The 25,565-nt window shown below is 40.4% G+C and overlaps 2 protein-coding genes across 7 annotated transcripts in view; one reads left to right on the forward strand and one right to left on the reverse strand.

Moving 5' to 3' along the window:
- Window positions 1–12,832: 12,832 nt before the first annotated feature.
- Window positions 12,833–25,565, reverse strand: part of LOC141497149 (lysine--tRNA ligase-like) — a 31,504-nt gene continuing 18,771 nt past the window's right edge. For 4 of the 5 annotated variants that reach the window (XM_074199799.1, XM_074199822.1, XM_074199807.1 and 1 more), the window contains 3 exons: window positions 25,005–25,131; window positions 24,436–24,579; window positions 12,833–23,893 (listed from right to left, as the gene is read on the reverse strand). In XM_074199799.1, coding sequence (XP_074055900.1) covers window positions 23,795–23,893; window positions 24,436–24,579; window positions 25,005–25,131 — 370 coding nt within the window. In that variant the 3' untranslated portion in view covers window positions 12,833–23,794. The remainder of the gene's footprint in view (window positions 23,894–24,435; window positions 24,580–25,004; window positions 25,132–25,565) is intronic. The other variant, XR_012471239.1, reaches the window with a different exon arrangement.
- Window positions 18,460–20,121, forward strand: LOC141497173 (carbohydrate sulfotransferase 4-like). 2 transcript variants are annotated; one of them, XM_074199830.1, is made up of 2 exons: window positions 18,460–18,564; window positions 18,872–20,121. In XM_074199830.1, the coding sequence occupies exons 1-2, from the start codon at window positions 18,509–18,511 to the stop codon at window positions 20,049–20,051; spliced, it is 1,236 nt and encodes a 411-aa protein (XP_074055931.1). In that variant the 5' UTR covers window positions 18,460–18,508; the 3' UTR covers window positions 20,052–20,121. The 2 variants fall into 2 exon arrangements, with proteins under 2 accessions (XP_074055931.1, XP_074055933.1); XM_074199832.1 differs by having other exon boundaries at window positions 18,890–20,121.

The following is a 25,565-nucleotide window of genomic DNA, read 5'->3' on the forward strand; positions in this document are numbered from 1 at the left end:
ATGGTTGAATGAATTCTGAAAAATAATAATTTGTATTTCACACATGGCTAATAATTAAACAGGTTTATTATAGAGAATTGTTTGCATAAGAACTTGACAATTATATACATACATAAATTGGAATTTTTGCGGTAATGTGTATATAAATATATATATATATTTATATTTATATTTATAATCTCAAAGTTGTGGTTGTTTGCTTTGAAGTAAAAGCACCTAAGCAACATGGGAAAGAAAATAATGATAATAATTTATGATATTTTGGTGACGGTCTCTGGCTAAATGTGAGAATTCTTAGAATAATCTCCTAGTTGGGGTGGCTAGGTGGCCCAGTGGATAGAGCACTGGCCCTGGAGTCAGGAGTACCTGAGTTCAAATCTGGCCTCAGACACTTAATAATTACCTAGCTGTAAGGCCTTGGGCAAGCCACTTAACCCCAATTTGCCTTGCAAAAACCTAAAAAAAAATCATCTCCTAGTCAAAGGGGGTGTTTATTTGTTGTAATACAGCAGGCTAGCCAAGAGACCTCTAATATACGATCTTTGTCCAGTAATAAAACAGATATGATTTCAGACAAAAGGATGTGGGTCTGCAGATTAGAAATTAGTGCCACCAGGAGGATAGACCTTCTAGCTGAATTATGAAACATATTTGTGGAGAAGTGTGTTTTTTTTTTTTTGTATGTCAAGGATACTTCAGATGCTGGGGGAACTCAACTGCTTTTTGAATGTTTAGAAAGTCACTTTATTTAATGTATCCTGATGACAGGGACACTCAGAGTAGATAAAGATGATATATGTGTAGGGAAGGGGACTGATTGATTGTGACCCCTCCTTCCCCAATCTAGATTAGAATTAGCATTTAGCCCTTGTAAAGTTGATTCACTTGGAGATCTAATTAGATGGAATTACTATTTTAGATCATGGGACTTTTGATTGGCTTTTGTTTTGTGTCTTACATCAGGTATGATCAGCAAGGGAAGTGCTGTTGAGTCAATGCTCTTTTGAAGTCTGGAAGCCCGAAGGAGGTTTGGACACTATACAGGTGAAGCCGAAGGGGCGACTTTTCAGTGTGACCTGAGGTTGGACCCTTTTGACTTCACTTCCCGAAATGTGACATTTGAATAATTTCTCACCAGATAAGATCTGACTATGATTTGACTTAAGGCATTTGACTATCCATGTGATCTCTGTCTGGAAATTGACATTCAAAATTATGTCTATAAAGGAATTTTCCTTTGATTTCCCAGATCTTTATAGTAAATCATTAAAGTCAATCTGATATAGAAATTTTAGGGCAAATGAAAGTTAATAACTAGATAGGCCAGCATGCAGTTTTAACCTCTGCTTTTAGCTGTATGTTTTGAGAAGAATTAAGATTCTTTTATTTTATTTTGTGCAAGGGAAAGGATAATTAGGTAAGAAGAATAAAGAAGGTTATATAATCTCAAGATAGTAGCAGTTTCAAGTTCTAATTTGAGAAGGGAATGTAAGTCAGTTGAGTATATCAGGAGAAGAATCACCTATAGTTTAGTTAAGAGACATTTTGGGAAGAAAGAAGAATTTATTTTAGTTAAGGATACTTGAGTTATTATTTTAATGAAGAGCAAGAGATTAAGGCTATTTGTATGTCCCTTGCTGGACACTCTGTACAAAGATGGTCATCTAATACAAATGGTATAAGCTCAAGTTAACTTGATAATATTTTTTATTAAAGATATTATTTGAGTTTTACAATTTCCCCCCCAATCTTACTCCCCCACCCACGTAAAGCAATCTGACAGTCTTTATTTTGTTTCCGTGTTGTACATTAATCTAAATTGAGTGTGGTGAGAGAGAAATCATATCCTTAAGTAAAAGACAAAAAGTCTAAGAGATAACAAGATCAGACAATAAGATATCTGTTTTTTTCTAAATTAAAGGGAATTAACTTGATAATTTTCAACATATTCATTTGTGAAGCAAAAAATTACGGAAGTTGCATTTTTGTAAAGTATGTATATCAATGTGAAATGTGAATTTTAATAGCTTTAGAATTTTATAGTCTGATGATGAAAATATGAATCTGTTTGATAAGATGTTGTGTTAAGAAGTTCCTTTACAAGAGGAGGAGATCCCAACAAGTCATCCAAATTGGAGATTGGAATGGACTCTGCAGATACAGAAAGATATTGAATGTATCCAGGGGGAAAAAGAGAGAAACCCAATGAGTTCATCTTCCTCCCTTGTGTCTATGATATGTGTGTATGGGTTGTTTGGTCAGGGTTACAAAAAGAAGATGGGTCGCAAGTGGACAGGAAGAGAGAGAATAGAACCTGAGAGGAAGTCCTCTCAGGGTTAAAAATCATTAAAACAAAGACAGACTATTACTCTTAGACTATTATTAGAAGAGGGAGAGAGGCCTTGCACTTGCAGTCAGACACCCTCCTGTTTCTGCTAGGGAGTGAAACAGTGGACTCTTTCCAGAAAGACCTTGCACTGAGTCTGTTAGGGAGGGAAATAGTGGAATACTTCCAGAGAAGAGACCTTGCAGTCTTAGTTAGCCACCTGTTTGATAGTAGACTGTGAGAACAGTAGCCTGTCTTCTCTTATTTGATAAGTGCTAGTAGAGTCCCTTAGAAGGCCTTGCATACTCAGACATTAATTCAACAGAAGGTCATTAGAAATCTTCTGATACCCTCACCATCTGGATGGTGAGGTAATATTTTATGAAAACCGTTTATTCTTCTCTTTGTTTACATAAAATTGTAACTCTGAAAACCTTAACCAATCAGGTTGGAAGAAAGGGGGCTAGGGAGGGGGGAATGGTACTAAGTCATATAATCTTGCTTGACTGTCACCTTGGGGCAGCTCCTTGATCTTCACTACCTTTGTGAGACTTGGGGGTGTCCTTTTCTCGAGAAAAGCCAAAATAAACTTTCCTTTTTGCTCATATGAGTCTCTATATTTTTTTCAAAGTGGATTCTTATCCCACACACTATATGCATATTTTGTTCTTTGCTTCATTGCCCATATATTTGTTCTCTTTATTCTTTATGGAATTAAAATTTGTTGTCAGGGGCAGCTAGGTGGCACAGTAGATAGAGCACCAGCCCTGGAGTCAGGAGTACCTGAGTTCCAATGTGACTTCAGACACTTAATAATTACCTAGCTGTGTGGCCTTGGGCAAACTGCTTGACCCCATTGCCTTGCAAAAAACCCCCCCAAAAAACTTTGTTGTCATTGTTTATCTCTCACAACTTCTGTTATTACTTTCAGATCCCATCCCTTGTTTTCCCACCCCTGGGAATATCAATTCCTTCTGGAGATAAAGAGGATTCTTCCTCTGTCCCTGATTGTTTAGTTCATTATTGATCTTTGCCCTACTCTTGGTCATTTTATCTTAATTTGCCCCAAAGTTTCTTCCTTGGGTCCATGGCTTCCCAATCTTTCAGATGTCAGTTCTCTGAGCTCGGATTTCCTTACTCCTGACCCAGGATGAATGGCCAGAGCACCAAATCCTTGCAAATAATATCCTTTGTAAATGGATAAAATTCCTACTCTTCTCCCGTAGCCCTCCTTGGTGATATTCCCTCCCACTACTGAAACAAAGTTTCCCACATTTCTTAAATCCTCCCTTTGCCTCCTTGTCCATTCTCCTGTAAGGTTTCTCCTGAAAAACCAGAACAGTTATTTGCCTTTGATGATTAGGGAACAGCTTTATCTCCTTTCTCTTTCTTTTTATATGCCCTCTCATTTTGTTATTAATTCCCCACTCCTAACCCCCCCCCCCAAAGACATTGTTTGCCTGTAGGTAGGGTATTGTAAGGTTTAATTTATAACATTTATAACATTTAGTTTATAACATTTCAGGATGGTTTCTCCATCACTTCTCTGACTTCTGTTTTCATCCTTGTCGCCTCCTGTTCATTTAGAAAGAAGTCTCCTCATGATCACTCCTTTGTTGTTATTTTTGGTTGCTGTATTTGTTTACACTTCTTATATTTTATATTTTAAAAACAAATAATCTCTTTAGGTCTATTTTCTTACTAAGAGTGTTTCAAATTTCCATTTATTATTGAACATTAATCTTCTAAAAAAATTATGATTAAGCTCAGATTTGAAGGATAGGTCACTGTGGGCTGCATCTTGAGATCCACTATTCTTTGGAACACACTATTCACCTTATTTTTTTTTTAGGTTTTTTTTTTTTTTGCCAGGCAAATGGGGTTAAGTGGCTTGCCCAAGACCACACAGCTAGGTAATTATTAAGTGTCTGAGGCCAGATTTGAACTCAGGTACTCCTGACTCCAGGGCCGGTGCTCTATCCACTGCACCACCTAGCCACTCCTGGAACACACTATTCCATTCCTTTGGCAGCTAGATGGTGCAGTGCCAGCCCAATTTGACCTCAGACACTTACTAGCTGTGAAACCCTGGGCAAGTCACTTAACCATTTGCTTCAGTTTTCTCATCTGTAAAATAAGCTGGAGAAAAAAAAATGTCAAATCACTCTAGTATCTTTGCTAAGAAAACACCAAATGGGATCATGAAGAATCAGACACAAATAAAAACTACTGTTACAACATTCTAGTCCCTCATTTTTTTTAGAGAGTGCAGAATAGAATTTGAACTTCTTTTCCTTTACATTTGAAGGTCTTTCTCCTAGTTTGAAGAATCTGTTGTTTTTCAATGGAACTATTAAATTTTGCCTTGTTTTGTTTCTTTGAGTCTATAGCCTTGGTTTTTTATTTTATTTGATGATGTTGATTTATGGTTGGCACTTTATTTTCTGTGTTCAGAAATTCTTGGAAGTTTTCCTGTATGATTTCTTGTACTATGGGGTTAAGATTTTTGGATATGCCACATTCTTCCAGGAGACCTTAAATCCTTAAATTTGCTTGTATAAATTGCTTTCTTTTCTTGTTAGTGTTTTTTTTTTTGCAAGGCAATGAGATTAAATGACTTGCCCAAGGTCACACAGCTAGGTCATTATTAAGTGTTTGAGGTCACATTTGAGCTCAGGTCCTCCTGACTCCAGGGTAAGTTCTCTATCCATTGCACCCCTACTTTCCTTCAATGCTTTTTGCTTCTATTCTTTCCGATTTTCTTTCACTTATACGTTTGCATTCCCTATCAGTTGCACTTTCTTTTGTTTCTTTTGTGAGATTTAACACTATGGATTCAAGATTTTCTATTATGCCAGTTATTTTTGTTGTGTTGGCCTTAAATTTTACTCTTAAAAATTTTCATTTCTTTCAAACAATTCATCAGTGCTATGCAGTGTTTCCACAGCCCTTTCAACATCCACATGGTCCTCTACCAAATTTTCAGGTACCCTGAACACTTTTACTAGTGTTTTACTAGATCTGGAGGCTATATTTCCTTCTGCTAGTAGAATTTTCCTTGTTAGTTTATCTGCTTATGCTCAAGGTCTTTTGAGTTTTCTTTCTCCTAAGATCTTTGATAATTTGTCTTTTTTTCCCCCCATTAATTTTTTTCTATTGTTCATTTTCTTACTCCCTCCCTCCCTGCCTCTGTTGGTAGTTTCCCTGCAGGGGTGAGTGGGGAATCTCAGAGCATCACAGTTTCTTCCTCCTTCCTTCCAGTCAATTTATGAATATCTCAGCTCTCACTGTTCTCACTTCCATCACCCCAACCATATCCTGCACAGTTCCCTCTGTTCCTCAGTTCTCTGGCTCAGTGGCAGAGTACTGCCAAGCCGTTACTAGAAATATATCCCATTGTGAAATTTAATCCTCCCTGTCATCAGAAGGATGAGGCAAGAGGGGTAGGGATCTGAGCTTCCTTATAAGCAGGTGCCCTGTTCTTTTTCTCTACTCTGGCTAAGTTCTTTTGTGGCCAAGAATCCTGCCATGGAGTTACCATCTGGGCAAATTTCTGCATTTGGAGTTTGGCTCCCTGAAGCACCGAGAAGAAGGGAGTGGGGTGGGAAGAGTTGTATAGTTTCAAACACATGGGTCAACTTATGCAGTTCACTTGCTAGGAGAGGAAGTCTGGTAGTCAGTGGGGCAGGGGAAGTTGAATGGCATTTGTTAGGAATTAGGGGATGTTGACCTTCACTGATGGAGTTTTTAGATTAGTGTTTAGATTGTTTAGATTATTTAGTGTCTTAGATTGTAGAAAACAGAAGCGATTGTTTTATTTCTGGCATACAGTTTCTATTTTGGAGAAGGATGAGAGATTAGGAGGATCAGAAAAATGTCAAGCCCTTTATCTTTTTGGTCATGTAACTTGGGCATCCCTAATATCTTCTTTTAATGTTTTATTTCTTTTTTGAACCTTTTTTTAAACTTTTTAGTTGTTGTTTTGTCATCTACAAGGAGTCTAGAGAATCTTCTTTTTAAAATTGGTTCATTTTCCTTCATAGTGTAATACAGGTTCGGTGTTCTGGCTTTACTTTATATCTGTATGTGTTCTCCATGCTGCTGGGTGACAGAAAATGGCTCCCCAGTTTCATTTAATCACTTAATGTCAATTAGCTTTGTTTTTTTGGGTTTTTTTTTTGTTTTTTTCAAGGCAAATGGGGTTAAGTAGCTTGCCCAAGGCCACACAGCTAGGTAATTATTAAGTGAGTGAGACCGGATTTGAACCCAGGTTCTCCTGACTCCAAGGCTGGTGCTTTATCCACTACGCCACCTAGCCGCCCCATGTCAATTAGCTTTGAAGTGGGTATTCAATTCAAAGTTATAGCAAGAACAAAAGTACAAACATCTTGACCCAAGAACTCCAGGGCAGGCCCTACTTGGAGAGTGGGATTAACAGATTTAATCTGTAAAACCAAAGCAATGGTTTTACTACAATCATGTCCAAATGTGGCACTGCTTCCAGATAAGTCTTCATCTTAACTACCACTGGACTGGCTGGAAAAAACAACATGAATTTAATTCCTGGAGCCTGGACACAGACTCTTGGTCAGCTTGTTCTTCTGACCTTTGGAAACTTGCAAGTTCAGAGGATCCAATTTCTTTCACCTAATGAGATGACTCACAAAGCCACAGACCTCCTTTATTTTAGGACTGAATGCTGAAGAGAAAGAAGTCAAGCCAAGAGAGAAATGGATGCCCATATTTGCTCATTTTTCCCAGCCGATTTCTTGATTTTCCACACTAAATGGAGCTCTGCTTCCCAAGTGGATGGGGTCACAAGCTTCAGGTTTTTTGGTGCAGGTATTTTCAGTGATAATTCTGGGCACCTACAAGTTTTCAGTTCTTCTAAGATGGTATGATCTAGGGTAGAGCCTGTGCTCTGGTCTTCAACTATAAACACTCTTTTTCCTGGAACTGTAACAGGGGTGCCCACTCCCCTGTGGTTACAAGTGCTCCTTGCCCTGGGACTGAGAACCAGGACTGTAGAGCAGATTCAAATATGGGCAAAGCAACAGAGTCCTGCTCTTGGTGCCAGTGAAGAAACCCCTGTAATCTCCTTCTGACCAGTTGTCTGACAATCATTTGAGCCACATGTGGACGGAGAGGTCCAGAAACTGCTACTGCCACCACTGACTCAGTGTTCCCTGAGTGTACTGTTAGTTTGCTGGGGCATGGCCTGCAATGGACTGAGCTCCACTCTCACCTTGAAGCAACAGGCTTTTCCTGCTGACCTAAGTTATTTTGGGCTGGAAAATTGTTTCACACCATTCTTATGAGTTCTGCCACTTCAGAATTTGTTTTAGGCAATATTTAAAGTTTTTTGGAGGGGTTTGGGGGAGAGCTCAGATGAGTCTCTGCTTTTTCTCTACATTGACTTTGCCCCTATAAAGTTGTAGTTGTCAGCTAAATCCTTTTGAATACCTCCTAGGTTCTGATTTTTGTAACTACAACCCCAAAAGAAGCTGCCATTCAACACCTGGGATTGTTGATAGATTGGAACCAGTTCTAGATCTGTGCTGATGCTCCAAAGTTTCTTCTGTATGTTCAATGATTATGTGCTTCACTCTTTGGTTCCTTTCCAATTTGGTTTGATGCACAAATCAATCAAGCCTTTATTAGGAGCCTACTAAACTAGTGATTGGGATAAAAGTATGAAGAATAAAACAATCTCTACTCAGAGTTTACATCCTAATGGGGGAGATAACAAACACAAACAAAATTATATATATAATATAAAATAATTATAGTTAATAAATACAGATATGGTAAATATAAGGCAGTGTAGGAGGGAGGGAACTAGTAGTTGGGTGAATCAGGAAAGACTCATCTATAGAGATGACAATGATGCTTGTCTTGCTTCTTGAAGAGAAATAAGAAGGCAAATGTAATACCATAGAGTGCAGGATGGGGATAATGTCCAGTGATGCTGGAAAGACAGGTTGGTCAGGTCTTGAAGGACTTTGAAAGTAAACCATTTATAGTTAATCATAGAGGCAGAGTTGATTAAATCAAGGTAGTTGAAGGAAAACTTTGACAACAGTGTGAAGAATAGAATGGAGGGAGGGGAGACTTGAGGCAGGGACAGGTGAATTAGTAACTCTTATCTAGGCCAGAATTACTGAGGGCCCAAACTACAGTTGGTAGCTGTGTAAGAGGAGAGATGGGGTCAGATTGGGAGAGATTTATGAAGATTTATGAAGTTAGAAACAGCAAGATTTAGGAAACATTTAAATATGTAGGGAAAGGGAGATTGCAGAATTCAGAATAATGCTGTCATTCAAAGTTGTTTTTCAGTGATGTCCAACTCTTTGTGACCCCTTTTAGAGCTTTCTTGGCACAGATACTGGAGTGATTTGTCATTTCCTTCTCCAACTCACTTGACAGAAAGGAAACAGATGAACAGGGTTAAATGACTTGCCCAGGGTCACACAGTCAGGAAGTGTGTGAGGTTGGATTTGAACTCAGAAGGATGAGTCTTCTAGACTCCAGGTCCAGTGTTCTGGCCATTCAGCCTTCTAATTATCCCATGCTGAGTTTACAAATCTGGAAAACTGAAATTAAGATGATTGATACCTTGGATAGCAAGAGACAAGTTTGGAAGAGAGGTTGCTCTAGGACAAATTATAATACATTTGGTTTTAGCAAATCCTTTTCCTTTCTCTAATTTTTTAGTTGCATGTTTAGTTCATTGATTTCCTCTTTCTCTAATTTATTCATGTAAGCATTTAAAGATATATTATACACCCTGACAACTGCTTTGGCTGTATCCCATAAGTTTTGTTATGCTGTTTCATTATTGTCATTATATAGGATGACATCATTTTTTCTATAATTTGTTGTTTGATCCATTCATTCTTTTCTTTTTTTTTGAAAGGTGATGGGATTAAGTGACTTGTGGCAATTATTAAGTGTCTGAGGTCAGATTTGAACTCAGGTACTACAGGGTCAGTGCTCTATCCTCTGCACCACCTCTGTGCCACCTAGCTGCCCCCCCCCAATTCTTTAAAATGAAGTTATTTTAGTTTCCAATTAGTTTTAGGTCTATCTCTCTCTGGCCCATTATTTCATGTGATTTTTATTGGATTATGATCTAAAAAGGATGTATTCACTATTTCTGCCTTTCTGCATTTGATTATTAGGTTTTTATGCCCTAGTATATGGTTAATTTTTGTGTAAGTGCCATGTACTGCAGAAAAAAAATGCTTCATTATCTATGTAGACAAATCTTTTTTCACAGGCACATGTAACTTCTAGTTGCCTCTTTGCTATGCTGCCTCTTTCTTTCACATTCACACTCTTCGGTTGTTCTCCCTTTCATTCTCAAGGACTGGCAGAATCTATCAGGTGAGGGAAGGTTTAAGCTAGGCCACTCACCCCAGATCAGGAGGCAATTCTTGGTGGGTTGGTTGTTTGTGTTCACTGCTGAGTGATTTCTAAAGTAAGAACCCTAAATGGAAGCTCTAAGTCTTCAAGTTTGCCTCTAGTGTTGTGATGTTGTATGATATGATATTATATGGTATCTAGTGATATTATATTTGGGTTTTACGTTACATTATTGTTGACTTCTTATCCTGTGGATCCAGCTTTGGTATTCTACAAATTATACATAATTTCTTTTTGTGAAATAGATTGGAGATGACTTAGAAAAGTGACTGCTATTTTCTCCTGTTTGCTTAAAAATTATTTCAAAACATGTGGCCATTTTTGTATGACAATGCAAGTTACTCTGAGTCACAGCATCCTCCATTTTGCATGGTGACTGCAGAAGAGCAGTCACTATTATCCTATTCATTTGATAATTGGTATACAATGGATACTTTGTATTTTCAACTTTTTTAAATTTTAGAAAGGTTTTATTTATTTTATGATTTACAATTGTCCCCCCAATCTTGCTTCCCTCCCCCCAACTCCCAGAGAAGGCAGTTTGTTAGTCTTTACATCATTCCTATAGTATGCATTGATCTAAGTTCAATGTGATGAGAGAGAAATCATATCCTTAAAGGAAGAAACATATAGTATGAGATATAGCACAATTACCTAATGAGACAATTTTTTTTAAAATTAAAGGTACATAGAAAGTCTTTGTTCAAACTCCACAATTCTTTCTCAGGATACAGATGGTATTCTCTGTGGCGGATATCCCAAAATTGTGCCTGATTGTTGCCCTGTTGGTATGAGCAAGTCCATCAAGGTTGATCATCACTCCCATGTTGCTGTTAGGGTACAATGTTCTTCTGGTTCTGCTCATCTCACTCAGCATCAGTTCATGCAAATCCTTCCAGGCTTCCCTGAATTCCCATCCCTCCTGGTTTCTAATAGAACAATAGTGTTCCATGACATACATATATTACAGTTTGTTAAGCCATTCCCCAATTGATGGACATTTCCTCAGTTTCCATTTCTTTGCTACCACAAACAGGGCTGCTATGAACATTTTTGTACAGGTGATTTTTTTTTTTTGAAAGGCAAATGGTGTTAAGTGGTTTGCTCAAGGCCACACAGCTAGGTAATTATTAAGTGTCTGAGGCCAGATTTGCAGTCAGGTACTCCTGACTTCAGGGCCAGTGCTCTATCTACTGCGCCACCTAGCCACCCCACAGGTGATGTTTTTACCCTTTTTCATAATCTCTTCAGGGTATAGATCCAGTAGTAGTATTGCTGAATTAAAGGGTATACACATTTTTGTTGTCTTTTGGGCATAATTCCGAATTGCTCTCCAGAAAGGCTGGATGAGTTTACAGCTCTACCAACAATCTATTAGTGTCCCAGATTTCCCACATCCCTTCCAACATTAATCATTGTCCTTTCTGGTCATATTGGCCAGTCTGAGAGGTGTGAGGTGGTACCTCAGAGATGTTTTAATTTGAATTTCTCTAATGATTAGTGATTATGACTATGGATTGCTTTGATTTCCTCATCTGTAAATTGCCTTTGCACATCCTTTGACCATTTGTCAATTGGGAAATGGCTTGTCTTTTTAAAAAAAAATATGACTCAGTTCTCTGTATATTTTAGAGATGAGTCGTTTGTCAGAAACACTAGTGGTAAAAATTGTTTCCCAATTTGCTACATTTCTTTTGATATTGGTTACAGTGGTTTTGACGGTGCAAAAGTTTTTTTTAATGTAATCAAAATTATCTAGTTTATTTTTAATGGTGTTCTCCATCTCTTCCTTGGTCATAAATTGTTTCCCTTTCCATAAATCTGACAGGTAAACTAGTCCTTGTTCTTCTAGTTTGCTTACAGTATCATTTTTTTATGTCTAGATCCTGTATCTATTTTGATCTTATCTTGGTATAAGGCGGGAGGTGTTGGTCTAATTTAAGTTTCTTCCATACTAACTTCCAATTTTCCCAACAGTTTTCATCTAAGAGAGAGTTTTTATCCCAATAGTTGGACTCTGGGTTTATCAAACATTAGATTACTATAATCATTTCCTGCTATTGCACCTAGTCTATTACACTGATCCACCACTCTATTTCTTTTTTTTTTAAATTTAATATTTATTTATTCTTATTTTGTACAAATAATGTTTTTTATACATTAATAAAAATTCTTGTTTAAGAGTAAACAAAATACCCCCTCCCCCCCAAAATATAGACTTGCTTGAGAGATAAAGTAAAGGGGAGAGAAAAAAATTAAAATTAAAAAGAAAAAATAATAGTAATAATTGTAGGTATGGCCAGGTGGCGCAGTGGATGGAGTACCAGCCCTGGAGCCAGGAGCACCTGAGTCCATATGGATCTGGCCCTGTATACCCAACAATCACCCAGCCGTGTGACATGTAAGCCACCCCAACCCCAATGCCTGGCAAAAACCAAAAAAAAAAAAAAAATAAAATAAAATAGTAACAATAGTAGGGGTGGTTGGGTGGCGGACAGAGCATTGGCTCTTGAGCCTGGAGCACCCAGGTCCAAATCCAGCCTCAGACACCCAATGGTCACCCTGCTATGCGGCCCTAGGCAGGCCACCCAGCCCCATTTGCCCTGCAGCCCCCCAAATAATAATGATACTAATAAAAAATGTGCTTCAGTCTTCGTTCCAACACCACCAACTCTGTCGCGGGTGGATCATATTCTTTATGATAAGTCCATCACAGAAGTTACTTCCACATTTTTCCACCATTGCCATTGCTGATCACAATTCCCTCCTTTCATATTTCTCCACTACCATGTACTATATTTTCTCTCTCCTTTCACTCTGACTCTGCTGTAGGGTCGCTGAGTGGCACAGCAGACAGATCCCTGGTCCTGGGGCCAAGAGGCCCTGAGCCCCCATACCACCCCTTAGGCCCAGCATCCACCTGGCCCTATAGTCCTGGACAGGCCTTCCAATCCCAGCCCCTTGTAAGAAGTAAAAAAGAAAATGTGTTATATCTGACCACTCTCCCCCCATGGTCCATCCTCTCCTCCTTTATTCATATCCCCACCCCTTCCCCCTGCTCCCCCCTCCTTCTTACTCCAGATGCCTATACTCCACTGAGTATATATGCTGTTTCCTCTCCTAGCCACCTCTGATGAGAGCGAAGATTCCCTCATTCCCCCTTGCCTTCCCCCTTTCCATATCATTGCAATAGCTCATTGTAATAAAGAAAAATCTTATTATATGAAATATCTTAGCCTATTCCTCCTCTCCTTTTTCTTTCTCCCATTACATTTCCCTTTTATCTATTGACTCCATTTTTACACCACAATATATCTTCAAATTCAGTTTTCTCCTGTGCTTCAGCTATAAAAGCTCCTTCTACCTGCTCTGTTAATTGAGAAGGTTCATACGAGTATTATCAGTGTTATTTTTCTATGCAGGAATACATGCAGTTCAGCATTATTTAGTCCCTCATATTTTCTCCTTCTCCTCCACTCTCTATGCTTCACCTGAGTCCTGTATTTGAAGATAAAACCTTCTGTTCAGCTCTGGCCATTCCAACAGGAACATTTGAAATTCCCCTGGTTCATCGAAAGTCCATCTTTTTCCCTGGAAGAGGACATTCAGTTTTGCTGGGTAGTTGATTCTCGGTTGCATTCTAAGCTCTTTTGCCTTCCAGTATAGTATATTCCAAGCCCTTTGAGTTTTTAATGTAGTTGCTGCTAAATCCTATGAGATCCTGATTGCAGCTTCTGGCTGCTTGTAATATTTTCTCTTTGACTTGGGAATTCTGGAACTTGGCTATAATATTCCTGGGGGTTGGTTTTTTGGGATCTCTTTCTCGGGGTAATCGATGGATTCTCTCCATTTCTATTTTGCCCCCTGCTTCTAGGATATCAGGGAAATTTTCCTGTAGTAATTCTCTGAAAATGATGTCAAGGCTCTTTTCCTGATCATGATTTTCAGGTATTCCAATAATTTTTAGATTATGTTTTCTAAATCTGTTTTCCATATCCATTGTTTTTTCAATGAGATGTTTTGCATTTTCTTCTTATTTTTCATTCTTTTGGTTTTGAAGTACTGAGTCCTGATTTCTTGTAAATTCAGCAATCTCCCTGAGTTCTATTCTTTATCTGAAGGATTTGTTTTCCTCAGAGAGCTTTCTTATCTTTTTTTCCATCCGGCCAATTGTGCTTTTTAAAGCATTCTTCTCCTCAATAACTTTTTGAACTGTTTTATCCATTTGACCTAAGCTGGATTTTAGCATGCTATTTTCTTCAGCATTTTTTTGGATTTCCTTGACTAAGCTGCTGACTTCATTTTCATGTTTTTCCTGCATCTCTCTCATTTCTTTTCCCAGTTTTTCTTCTATCTCCCTCATTTGATTTTCAAAGTCTTTTTTGAGCTCTGTCATAGCCTGAGCCCAATTTCTGTTTTTCTTGGAGTCTTTAGATGCAGGAGCTTGTGCTTCCTCATCTTCAGACTGAGTGTTTTGATCCTTGGACTCACAGGCAAAATATTTCTCAATGGTGTTCCTCTTGTTTCTCTGCTTGCTCATTTTCCCCAGCCTTAGCCTGTTTTTGGGGGTGCTTCCTGAACTTTTGGGACACTCCCACAAGGATCTCAGTGTGTGAGGCCTTGTCCTCCCTCCTGGTCTGTGAATGACCATAAGCGCACCACCTCTGCCATGGGGCTGAGGTGGGGGGGCCCTGCTGTTCTATGGGGGGGCCTAGACTGTGATCAGGTCCGAATGTGGTCAGAACCCCAGCATCCTATTCCAGGGACAGAGGACAGAGCTTGGCAGTCTCTCTCCACTCCCCTCCCTAGGTTCAATGGGTTCATGCCCTGGGGGCTCCTGCTTACCGGCTCCACCTGCTTCTGTTTCTTGGATCTGAACTGCTGCAAGACCACACCATCTTGCTCTCTGTGTGCCTTGAGGGCTCGGCTCCATGTGCTCACTCTGACCGAGGTCCCCCGCTGTTCCCCCAATTTATGCGCTGTTCCCCCAATTTGTGCCCGGTGCTCCCCAGGGCGTAGCTCAGGAAACTGCCCTGCTGCTGTGAGCTGCTGGCTCCCAACGCCCTGGGGCTGCCTCCAGGAGGCTGAAGTTCTTTCGCTCTGGAGGGCCACCCCCTCTGGTGGGTCGCCCCTCCAACCCCAGGGAGTAGAGCCTTTCTTCTCTTTTCCAGGTTACCTTGAGCAGGAGAACTGCCTCACGGGCTCCCTCTGTGGGTTTTGTCTCTCCCACCACTCTATTTCTTAGCCAGGTTTTGATGACTGATGCTTTATAATTTTAGATCTGGTAAGGCTAAGCCACCTTCTTTTGCACTTTTTTTTCATTAAATCTCGAGATTCTTGACTTTTTATTTCTCCATCTAAATTTGCTTACAATTTTTTCTAACTCTAAATTTTTGGAATTTTGATTGGTAGGGCACTAAATAGGTAGTTTAATTTTGGTAGAATTGTCATTTTTATTATATTTACTCAACCTATCCATGAGCAGTTGATATTTGCCCAGTTATTTAAGTCTGAGAAGTGTTAAGTGTGAGAAATGTTTTGTAGTTGTTTTGAAAAGGTTTCTGAGTCTGCCTTGGCAGGTAGACTCCCAGATATTTTATATTGTCTGAAGTTACTTTGAATGGGATTTCTCCGTCTTTCTGCTGCATCTTGCTAGTCATATATAGAAATCTTGAGGATTTATGAGGGTTTATTTTATATCCTGCGACTTTGCTGAAGTTCAAAATTATTTCTAGTAGTTTTTTAGATGATTTTTTTTTGGATTCTCTAGGTATACAATCATGTCATCTGCAAAGAGTGAGAGTTTTGTTTCTTCCTTCCCTGGTCTAATTCCTTCAATTTCTTTTTCTTCTCTTATTGCTGAAGCTAACATTTCTAATATGATATTGAATAGTAGTGGTGATAGTGGGCATCCTTGTTTCACCCCTGATCTTACTGGGAATGCCTCTAGCTTATCCCCATTGCATATAATGTTGTTGATGGTTTCAGATAGGTACTGCTTATTATTCTAAGGAACAATCCTTTTATTCCCTACACTATTTAGTGTTTTTAGTAGAAATGGGCACAGTGTATGTCAGGCTGAGAATCTTCTTTCTGGGGCAGGCACAGAATCTTTGAAACTGTGGAAATTGTTCAGATCATGTCCCCCTCCTTCTGTCTCTTATCCCTTGAACTGCCCAGAATTTGTACTGCCCATCTGTTGGCTGTCATACCTGGCCTAGAAGAGCACTACCTGTCCCCTGAATCCTCACTATTCTAGAACAGACCTGCAGAGCACCTGGAGTTTTCTTTTTCTTGATGAGGAAACATAGGTGGGGCAGCCAGGTGGCACAGTGGATAGAGTACTGGCCCTGGAGTCAGGAGGACCTGAATTCAAATCAGGCCTCTGATACTTAATAATTACCTAACCACGTGACCTTAGGCAAATCACTTAAGCCCATTGCCTTAAATAAAAATAAAAAAAAGATGAGGGACCATAGGAAGGTGGTGAGAACAGTGTAAGAACTCTGATGACAGAGCTCTGGTGGCCCCATGTTAGGTTGCAGCATTCATTCACCAATTCTGGGGTGCTCTTCTCCATAAACACCAGATAGGAATCCAAGAGATGGACGGGGGGCACTTTCAAGACACAAAAGCTCAATTGTACAAATGTTTACTAGTACCTCCCTTGTAGGAAGCAGTATCATAAGAAATGACTTTTAAGTCATTCATAAAGTGCTTTCAAGGTTCCTAGGTGCCTCACAATTATTCTAGGAAGCAGAGGGATTAACCCCATGTTACAGATGAGGAAAATGAAGTTCAGAGGAAGTGAAATGACTGATTGGTCCAGGGTGAGACTGGAGCTAAGTATCAGGGCTAAAGGGCCAGTTCTGTGTGATACTAAACAGTCTAACTGGCTTCCAAGTAGGAAGAGTCGGTGCCTCAGGAGTGACTGGGTCTCCATACAAAAACCTTTCTTGGTCTGTTTTTCCATGATTCAACAAAGCTAGCAGGAAAACTGGATAGCAGTATCAAAAAAAAAGTTGTATCTATACTTATTATCAAAGACTCTTAACTGAGTCAACAATATAAACATTAAAATATTTTTTAAAGCATTAAGGCCAGACATTCTCTAGGTCCCTAGTTATGCTGACTATAGGCTCAGATATAATTCCTTTATTTGTGGGTGTAATAAACTTGTTCTACATTCCACATTCATGTTCTCTACCCAGATGATTCTCAAATCTTTTTATCCAGTACTAAGGTCTCCCCTTATAATTAGACATCTGGAACTAGATGTCCTATAAACATCTTAAACTCAACCTACCTACCAAACTGATCTCGTTCTCTTTTTCCTAAAACACCCCCCCCCTTCCATATCTATTATTGTCAAGAGTAACACCATCCTCTCAGCACCCAAGACTCACAATCTAGATGCCATTCTTGGCTCTTCCCTCATTCTCAGACCTCACATCTAACTGGCTGCCAAAATCTGTTGATTTTACCTTTCTACTATCACCCTTTTTTCTCCCTTGGACACCATCACTACCCTGGTACAGGCCCTAACCTCACACCTCACACCTTCATAACCTGGGTCCATTCCACCTTTCTCATATTAATATTTATTATCTTTTATATACTCTGTGATACCACGACCCCAACCTTTGTTGTTCTTTGCTCACAACGTGCCCATCTCTATATTGTGCTTCCTCTGGCTGTTCCCCAATTCTGGAATGCTCTCCTTTGTCTCTACCTTCTGACATCTGTGGTTACCTTGACTCCTATGATTTCCTTCAAGTTTCAGCTAAACATCTGTTACAAGAAGTCTTTCCTGGTCTCCCTTATTGATGAGTCCTTCTGGGATCAACTTAGATTTGTGCTAAATGTACAAAGTTCTGTGCATGTCACCATTACCTTGTGAGCTCCTTAAGGGCAGGATCTGCTTCTGCTTTTCTTTATAAGTCTAATAATTAAGGGTAATAGTGCCTACACATAGTAGGTGTGCAGTAAATTCTAACTGACTTGAAGCCAATGCCTTGAGAGAGCCTCAGAAACTTTTAAGGGAACTGAATAATCAGCAGGAAGGAATAGAAAGGAGTTAAATTCAGATAATCCCAGGGTATGAGTTCTGGGGAATATAAACCACAGAAATTACAATTTGAAAAACCTTCAGGACTAATCTGATCAATGTGATCTCAGAGTTATGGGTTGAGCCTTGAGTTACCACATTATTTTGCCTTTTACTTTTGCATCTGAAAAGAGATCTAATTGAAGAACTTGAATGCTTAGAGATGTTGGCTCCCTGATCCCAAGATGTTTATAATTGTTCCTTTTTTGGGCAAGTTTTTAGCTAACACCAGAATATCTCCTTCCCAATGGAAACCACCTGCCACAAGAATGACTGCCTCACAATATGGTCTTTTTTTTTTGCCAGGCAATGGGGTTAAGTGGTTTGCCCAAGGCCACACAGCTAGGTATTAAGTGTCTGAGGTCGGATTTAAACTCAGGTACTCCTGACTCCAGGGCTGGTGCTCTATCCATTGTACCACCTAGCCACCCCCTGAGGTCAGATTTGAACTCAGGTCCTCCTGACTCCAGGACCAGTGCTCTATTCACTGTGCCACCTAGCTGCCCCTACTATGTGGTCTTGATAATGAAGAAGACACATGCTGACTTCCTCTGTGACATGTCTTTGATAGTTGCTTATGTCATAAAGCAAACCAGAATGACCCAAGTTTGAGGGAGAACACTTCACTTTTCCATGAACAAAACATAGCCATGAGGCCATATGGACTGAGAGCCAGGACATATTCATCGACTACATGGAGAAAAAGGTGATTAAGATAAAGCTAAAACTGACCAGTTATAGCTGAGATTGGGTACTCTTAGTTCTCTTGTGGTAGAGCAGAATTAAGAAGCAAGGAAGAATCCAGAAGGGATTCAGAGGGACTAGGAATGAGTAATTAGTGCCTTGTTCCAAGGGAGAGGGAGTGATCTGGGAAGTTGTGATCAGATATGGCTGGGTTCAGATGTTCTCAGCCAGTTCAACACAAAATCTCTGGGGGAAGGGGATAGAGAAAGGGTGAGGGTAAGGATATTGACCTTGACATTTGAGAGAACATGTCTTTTTGGACCTGACAGGTTTTCTAAATTCTGTAGATTTTTTCTGGAAAACAAGACAACACTATTCTTCTTTCTGGCATTGCCATCAGCAATCATCATCCTGTTCTTCCAACTCCCTGGCAATGGCAGAAGTCTGAAGAAACCAGGAGAGGTGCAGGTACTGATCCTGTCTTCATGGCGCTCTGGGTCCTCCCTTATGGGGAAACTCTTCAGTCAGCACCCAGATGTCTTCTATTTGATGGAACCCTCCTGGCACGTGTGGCAGACTTTCTCTAGGAGCAGCACTGCTGCACTGCAGGAGCTTGTGCAGAGCCTGGTCCGTTCCATCTTCCTCTGTGATATGACTGTCCTTGGGAGCTACTTGACCCCTGGGTCCAGGGGACAATCTGACCTTTTCATGTGGGAGACTAGTAGGGCCTTGTGTTCTCCCCCTGCCTGTGGTGCCTTTCAACGTGGAGCCATCACTTCTGAGTTTGAATGTAGGGCTTTGTGCAATAAGCAGCCCTTCAGTGTGGTAGAGAAGGCCTGCAATTCCTACAGCCATATAGTGCTCAAGGAGGTTCGATTTTTCAACCTCAGGGGCCTCTATCCCCTGCTGACTGACCCTGCACTCAACCTGCACATTGTTCACCTGGTCCGTGATCCCCGGGCTGTGTTCTATTTCCGAGAGCGCACAAAAGGTAAACTGATGTTGGATGATCGTATTTTACTGGGGCAGCAAAGGCACAGGTTGAAGGCCAAAGACCAGCCCTATTACTTGATGAAGATAATTTGTGAAAGCCAAAAGGAGATCTATGAGGCCGTAAAGCAACTCGATGGCTATCTGCAGAGACGCTACCTCTTAATGCGCTATGAGGATCTAGTCCAGGAGCCCCTGGTCCAGGCCTCCCAGCTATACAATTTTTCACAATTACAAGTCTTGCCTCACCTCCACACCTGGATTCAGTTCATTACTCGTGGGCGGGGTTTGGAAAAAGATTTCTTCTACCCAGATTCCAGGGATGGCCATGTTTCCCAGGCATGGCGCTGGTCACTGCCCTATGAAAAGGTGACCCAACTGCAGGTCATCTGTGGTGATTTTATGAGACTGATGGGCTACCAACCAGTTCTGTCTGAGCAGGAGCTCAGGAACTTGTCCCTGGAACTTCTATCTTCCCTGAGACATGCCCAAGAACTGAATGAAAACCCAATTCTATAGAGCAGCCTCAACCTCAGCTAACTGGATGCTTCACAGGCTGCAAGAGTCCATGGATAAATGATATAGAACACCACACCACAGAGAGGTATGGTAAACAAATTGGACCTTTCCACAAGATAGACTCCTTGTATCCACATGTACCAGGCATTTATTTTTTGAAACCCAATCATTTTCTTTAAAATTTTTTTTTACAAGAAATCAAAAAAATCCCCGCAAAATTCAGGTATGCCTTTATGAACTAACATGTTTCTAAAAAAATACATCTCAGGCTATATTCATATCCTATTTTGCTCTTTTACTTTCTGTAACCTTCAACTTGGGATACAGGAGGACAGGGGAGCCTACAGACCTTTGGAGTTCCCCGCATCAAATCCTTCCAGTTCTCAATGCCTTGGGAGAGTGGAGACTTCTGAAAAGATAGACTGGAACATAGGGTTTCATTTTGCTATTAAGTTGTTATGGTCTAGGCAGACTTGGGGGGGCAGAAGAGAGGGGGTTACAAATAATAGGTAGCATTTAAATAACCCTATTTTGCAAATATTTTCTTCTTTGATCCTTCCAACAACCTAGGGAAACAGATGCTCTTGGCAAATAGAAGTGACTTGTCCAGGATCACACAGCTAGGAAGTGTCCATTGTCAGATATGAACTTGAGTCTTCCTGACTCAGGTCCAATGTTCTACCCACCTTGGTAGAGCATGATAAGGTTAATCTGTAAAAGTGTGGTATAGCAAGTGAGGAGCTAGTTATGATTAGATAGCTGTCTAGATCGATAGATATGTTTGTCATGAATTCATTTAGCAAGGGGTAGAACTTTCTCCAGAAGGGTTCAACAGCATATATGTAGGATTAGTCAAATGATGACTGTAAACCAGGTCTGGTGTTTGTTGGGCATGACTAACAAATGGACAAGAGAGCCAAAGAATACCTCGCATCCAAGCTCACCCTCAGCTGACCAAAGGCAGACATTGATTACTGGAAATCAAAGGATAAGGGATGTGGCTGATTAACTAGATCAGAGATTGCTGAGAGCTGATTGATAGGAGGAAGCACTAGGCTACAGAAAATTCCTCCTGCTCTATATTCCTAGGTTTGATCATACTTTGGAAAATGATGTTATAGTGGCTTTATTTATCTTAGTTTGGAGGCCAGTTATCCACTGTGTCATTCTACCTCCTAAAAGTGCATAGATATGTAAATAGACATTTACAGCAATAAGATTCCACTTGTGAGCCATAGTGATAACACAGAAACAAACAGATGGCATTAGGTCCTTCTTTCCTTTTTTCTTGACCTTCTGCCCTCTCTGAACTTAGAAATAACAAGAAGTAACTGGGCTTCTGGAAGCAGAATTTCTACTGACTCAACACTTTACTGAATGCCCATGACCTCTGCTGTCAACCTCCATGCCTTGGAGGGGGAGTGAAGGACTCACCTGACTTGGCTGATAAGAAATTCTGGGCAAAGAAGCCTTGGGCTTGCTTATTTAAGAGTCAGAAGAACTTGAAGCAGTCTCCTTCTCAGTCTCTGGCTCTAGATGGGTAGCCTATGTCCCAATTACAAATTAGCAATCCCCACCTTAGCAAATTACACCTGTTAATAACAGCTGGTCTGACCTTAAAGATAGAAATATCACCCGGGCCTAAGTCATGTCATGCCCTTCAAGCTAGGAAAGTGCCAGAAAAGGGGTTTTCTAGAGCCCTTTCAGTTTCTAAAGTTCACAGACAAATAGGGTTTGAGCCTGAGGTGCTTTCTGCTCAGTCCTTTTAATGAATGGTCTGGCTTCCAGATTGCATAATCTAGTGTCCTCTACTACAATATTCATAAAATATATACTGGGATTATTTTTTTAATCTTAAACAATTTTACTTGGAGTTTCTCCTCTTCCTGTAAGGCGATTGTCTTTTTTCTTTGATTCCCATATATTTAATGCTATATTCTTCCTTCCAAAACCGTAGTTTTCTTCTATATCTATCTACTATTCATGTATATTTAGGGAAATAGTTTTCTCTCTAGAAAATACCAGTGTTTTCATAATCTTTTTTTATACAAAGGAGGAATTCAGTTTTGTATTAAAGGCTATATCCTTCTTCATACAAACAACAACTGCTACCATGTGTTTGTCACTTACCCTTCTCCTACTCCCTTGGCAGCTAAGTAGTACCATAGTGCCCAGAATGCTGGTCCTGGAGACAGAAAATTGGAGTTCAAATACAGCTTCAGATAGTGACTAGCCATGGGATCCTAGGCAAGGGGCATGATCCCTCAATGGTAAAATGGACATATGACAGTTCCTACCTCCCAAGGTTGTGGGGAAGGATCAAAAGAGCTGAAATTTGCACTGTGTCTGATATACACTAGGCACTTCATAAATGCTTGCTTGGGTTCTTCTTTCATTCCTATCTCCCTGCTCTATGAGGATGAAACTTGGAGATGATGTAAAGTAGGTGAAGTTCTGCCCTATGAAAGCAGAATCTGACTGATTTTGAATGGCTCTTGGGAGCAGAGCGAGGACATCACCAATGGAGGCAATGGGAAAAGCTTCCTGCCTGTCAAGACTGCCCAGAAGTGGGGCGGTTTTCTCTGGAGCTGCTAAGGTCTTCAAACAGAGGCTGGAGCTCATTTGATGGGGATGCTATTCTGGGAATTCTTATTTCGAGAAGGGTAGGTCACTGTCTCTGAAATTTGGGGATTCAGAATTTCAGATAAAAATATTTATTAAAATATGTAATAAAACTTTATCCTATGATGAAACTAATACATTACAACCAATTAAAATGTAAAATGACATCTGCTGATTTACCAATATACATCAATGAGAAAAAAAAATATCACTGGTGGGAAAAATTTTAAACACACCCTAAAACTTCAATTCAGATGCCTTGTGACTGCTCTGTTGGTGCTCAAACTGGAGCTGCTGGCTCCCTCACACTTGGTGTTGCATTTCCAGTCCCTAGGCCTCTGCTCCAGCTCTTGGACAGATTCCCTCTGACCTCTGCCTCATGGATCATGAGGCTCCTTCCAGGTGTGGCCTGGGTACTATCTCTACCAGAAAGCATTTTGCCTTCTAGTAGAACAAACCTCCATCCCTTATGGTTGGCCTTTGTATCACCAGGCCCCCAGCACAGGCCATGAAATAGGGATTCAAGAACTTCTTGATGAAGTGAACTGGATTGATTTGGAATGGATGCTTGAGGACAATCCTGCCCTGTCTCAACCAAGGCCCAGAGAATGGAGATCTTACCTGAGGCTGTCACACTGCAAGGAATAGATCCGGCCTCTATAGCCAGGCTCCAAATATCTTCCTTTTTCTACCTTGCCCCAACTCCTGGTGGATGTACTCTGCTTTCTTGAATTTTGAAAGGCAGCATTGCATTCCCAGTCATACCTCTTTATAAAAAAAGGACCACTGGTCCTTCACGAGTCTAAGAGAGCACTGAATTGACTGGAATGAGGCCTTCCAAGGTTGGGGGGAAATGAAGTAGAGCAGAAAAAGACAGACAGGATTTACTGGGGGTTGAGATGCAGGAAGCCGTTCCCAAGGGGTGCTTCATATCAGTAACATCTTCTAGAACAGGACCCTGGAATTTATCTTTGAAGAAAGAGTCTGCTTCTTTCTTGTCCTTGTATCCCCTAGCACAATATTCATCCATCCTAAGCGCTTAATACATATTTGGGGTATGGCCTGTATGTGAATTTTTTTTCCAAGGTCAGGAAAGATAGCCAAGTCACATGGGTTACACACTAGCTGAAGGTGACAAGAGACTGTCCTTCTGGCAAACCAGTGATGGCTGGATTCTCTCTCTTGTTTTCTGGTTTCATAGCAGGAAAGAGAAGAACCTCCTAGAGGAGAGAAATGTGTGCTCTACTTAGGAAGCTGTGTGTAAACTCTTCCACTATTACCATCCCAGCTTAACATTTGTCTCCTCCTGAGAGGAAGGCTTCCCAGGGGAGGGGCCCAGAGACCAGACCTTAGCAGAAAACAAAAATAACCCAATTTTTCAGTCTGTGGCTGTTACTCTAGAAGGTTGGTACTATCCTGAATCAGAAATTGTCACAAAGTGGAAAGGACAATTTTTTTTCTTGTTATTATGCTGCTTTATAACTAGGGAAATAGAGAACTTAAGTTTCTTAAATCTCACTTAGGGCAAAAAAAAAACCCCAACCCATAGAAAATTTGTCCTTTTTCAGGAATATAAGGCTCTCTAGAATAAGATAAAAAGGGGCAGCTAGGTGGCACAGTGGATAGAGCCCCTGGAGTCAGGAGGACTTACATACTTATAATTAACCTAGCTGTGTGACCATGGGCAAGTCATTTATAAGCCCAATGTCTTGCAAAAAACAAAACAAAACAAAAAGTAAGATGGAGACAGTCAGCTATTTACCTTAATATTATTGGAGTTCGTAAGGAGCATAGCAAGTCTGTCAATGCCCATTCCCCAGCCAGCTGTTGGTGGGAGCCCATACTCTAGAGCAGTGCAGAAATTGTCATCCATAATCATGGCCTCATCATCACCTGCAGCTTTGGCCTAGATGAGAGAAAAAAGGGGGAGCCTTTCAATGTCAAGCTGCATAGACATTTTAGTATCCATCTGTACAGTAATGTGCCCAGAGGACCTACTATTCTACAATCAGACTGTATTATGGAACAACATTTTCCTATAATTTCTAGATGTATTCATGGAAGAAGTCCATTTTTGGATAAACATGCATTTCTCTGTGAAATAAAATTGCCTATGGCATACAGAGGCAGGGGTAGAACAGGACTTTCTTCCAGGGTCCCATGCTGCCCCCTGCACCCCTTATTGGTCTGTCAAAGTCTAGAACAGATCCACAGTTATGTGCTTAGCTTCTTATAGAATTACAAAGAGAAGCAGACTTTAATCTGAAATGTGTCAAGGTCCTGATGCTATGGACATAACTGAGCAGGTTCTCTTGGTTGTTCATCTGGTACCTTGGCCTGCTCTTCAAAAAGCTGCCGCTGCTGCACAGGATCATTCAGTTCTGTATAGGCATTGCATACTTCCTTCTTCATCACAAAAAGCTCAAAGCGCTCGGTAAGGCCAACCTTGGAGCGATGCCTGGACAATGGAAACCAAAGGACAGTGCTGAACTTAGAACTCTGAGGCTTCTTGTTGGTCAGGTAACTGGTCTTCAGAGGTCATCTAGATCAGTCCTTTAAGTTTACAAATGAAAATGAGACCAAAGAAGTCCATACAGGTCACAATCAACGGTCTTTTTCTCTTGCCCCATGAAATGGAGATTGAAGTTCCATTAGTAATTCTGCAACTAGTAAAAATGTTCAACTTCAGTTGATAAGACTTGGCAGTCAGAAAAGTAAATACACAGAGATGTGCCACCAAATCTTGTAGAAAAACCACATAAAACCAAGGATGCAGAGATGTGACATATTTTAAGCTTAGTCTCTAGACAGTGAGGATAGCAAAGAAGCTGTCCTAGCATTCTGGGGAAGACTATGGAGCATGTTTTCTCAGAACCATGTTTTTCAATGCAG

Source organism: Macrotis lagotis, chromosome 1 (assembly GCF_037893015.1).
Source record: "Macrotis lagotis isolate mMagLag1 chromosome 1, bilby.v1.9.chrom.fasta, whole genome shotgun sequence".
Taxonomy (NCBI): domain Eukaryota; kingdom Metazoa; phylum Chordata; class Mammalia; order Peramelemorphia; family Peramelidae; genus Macrotis; species Macrotis lagotis.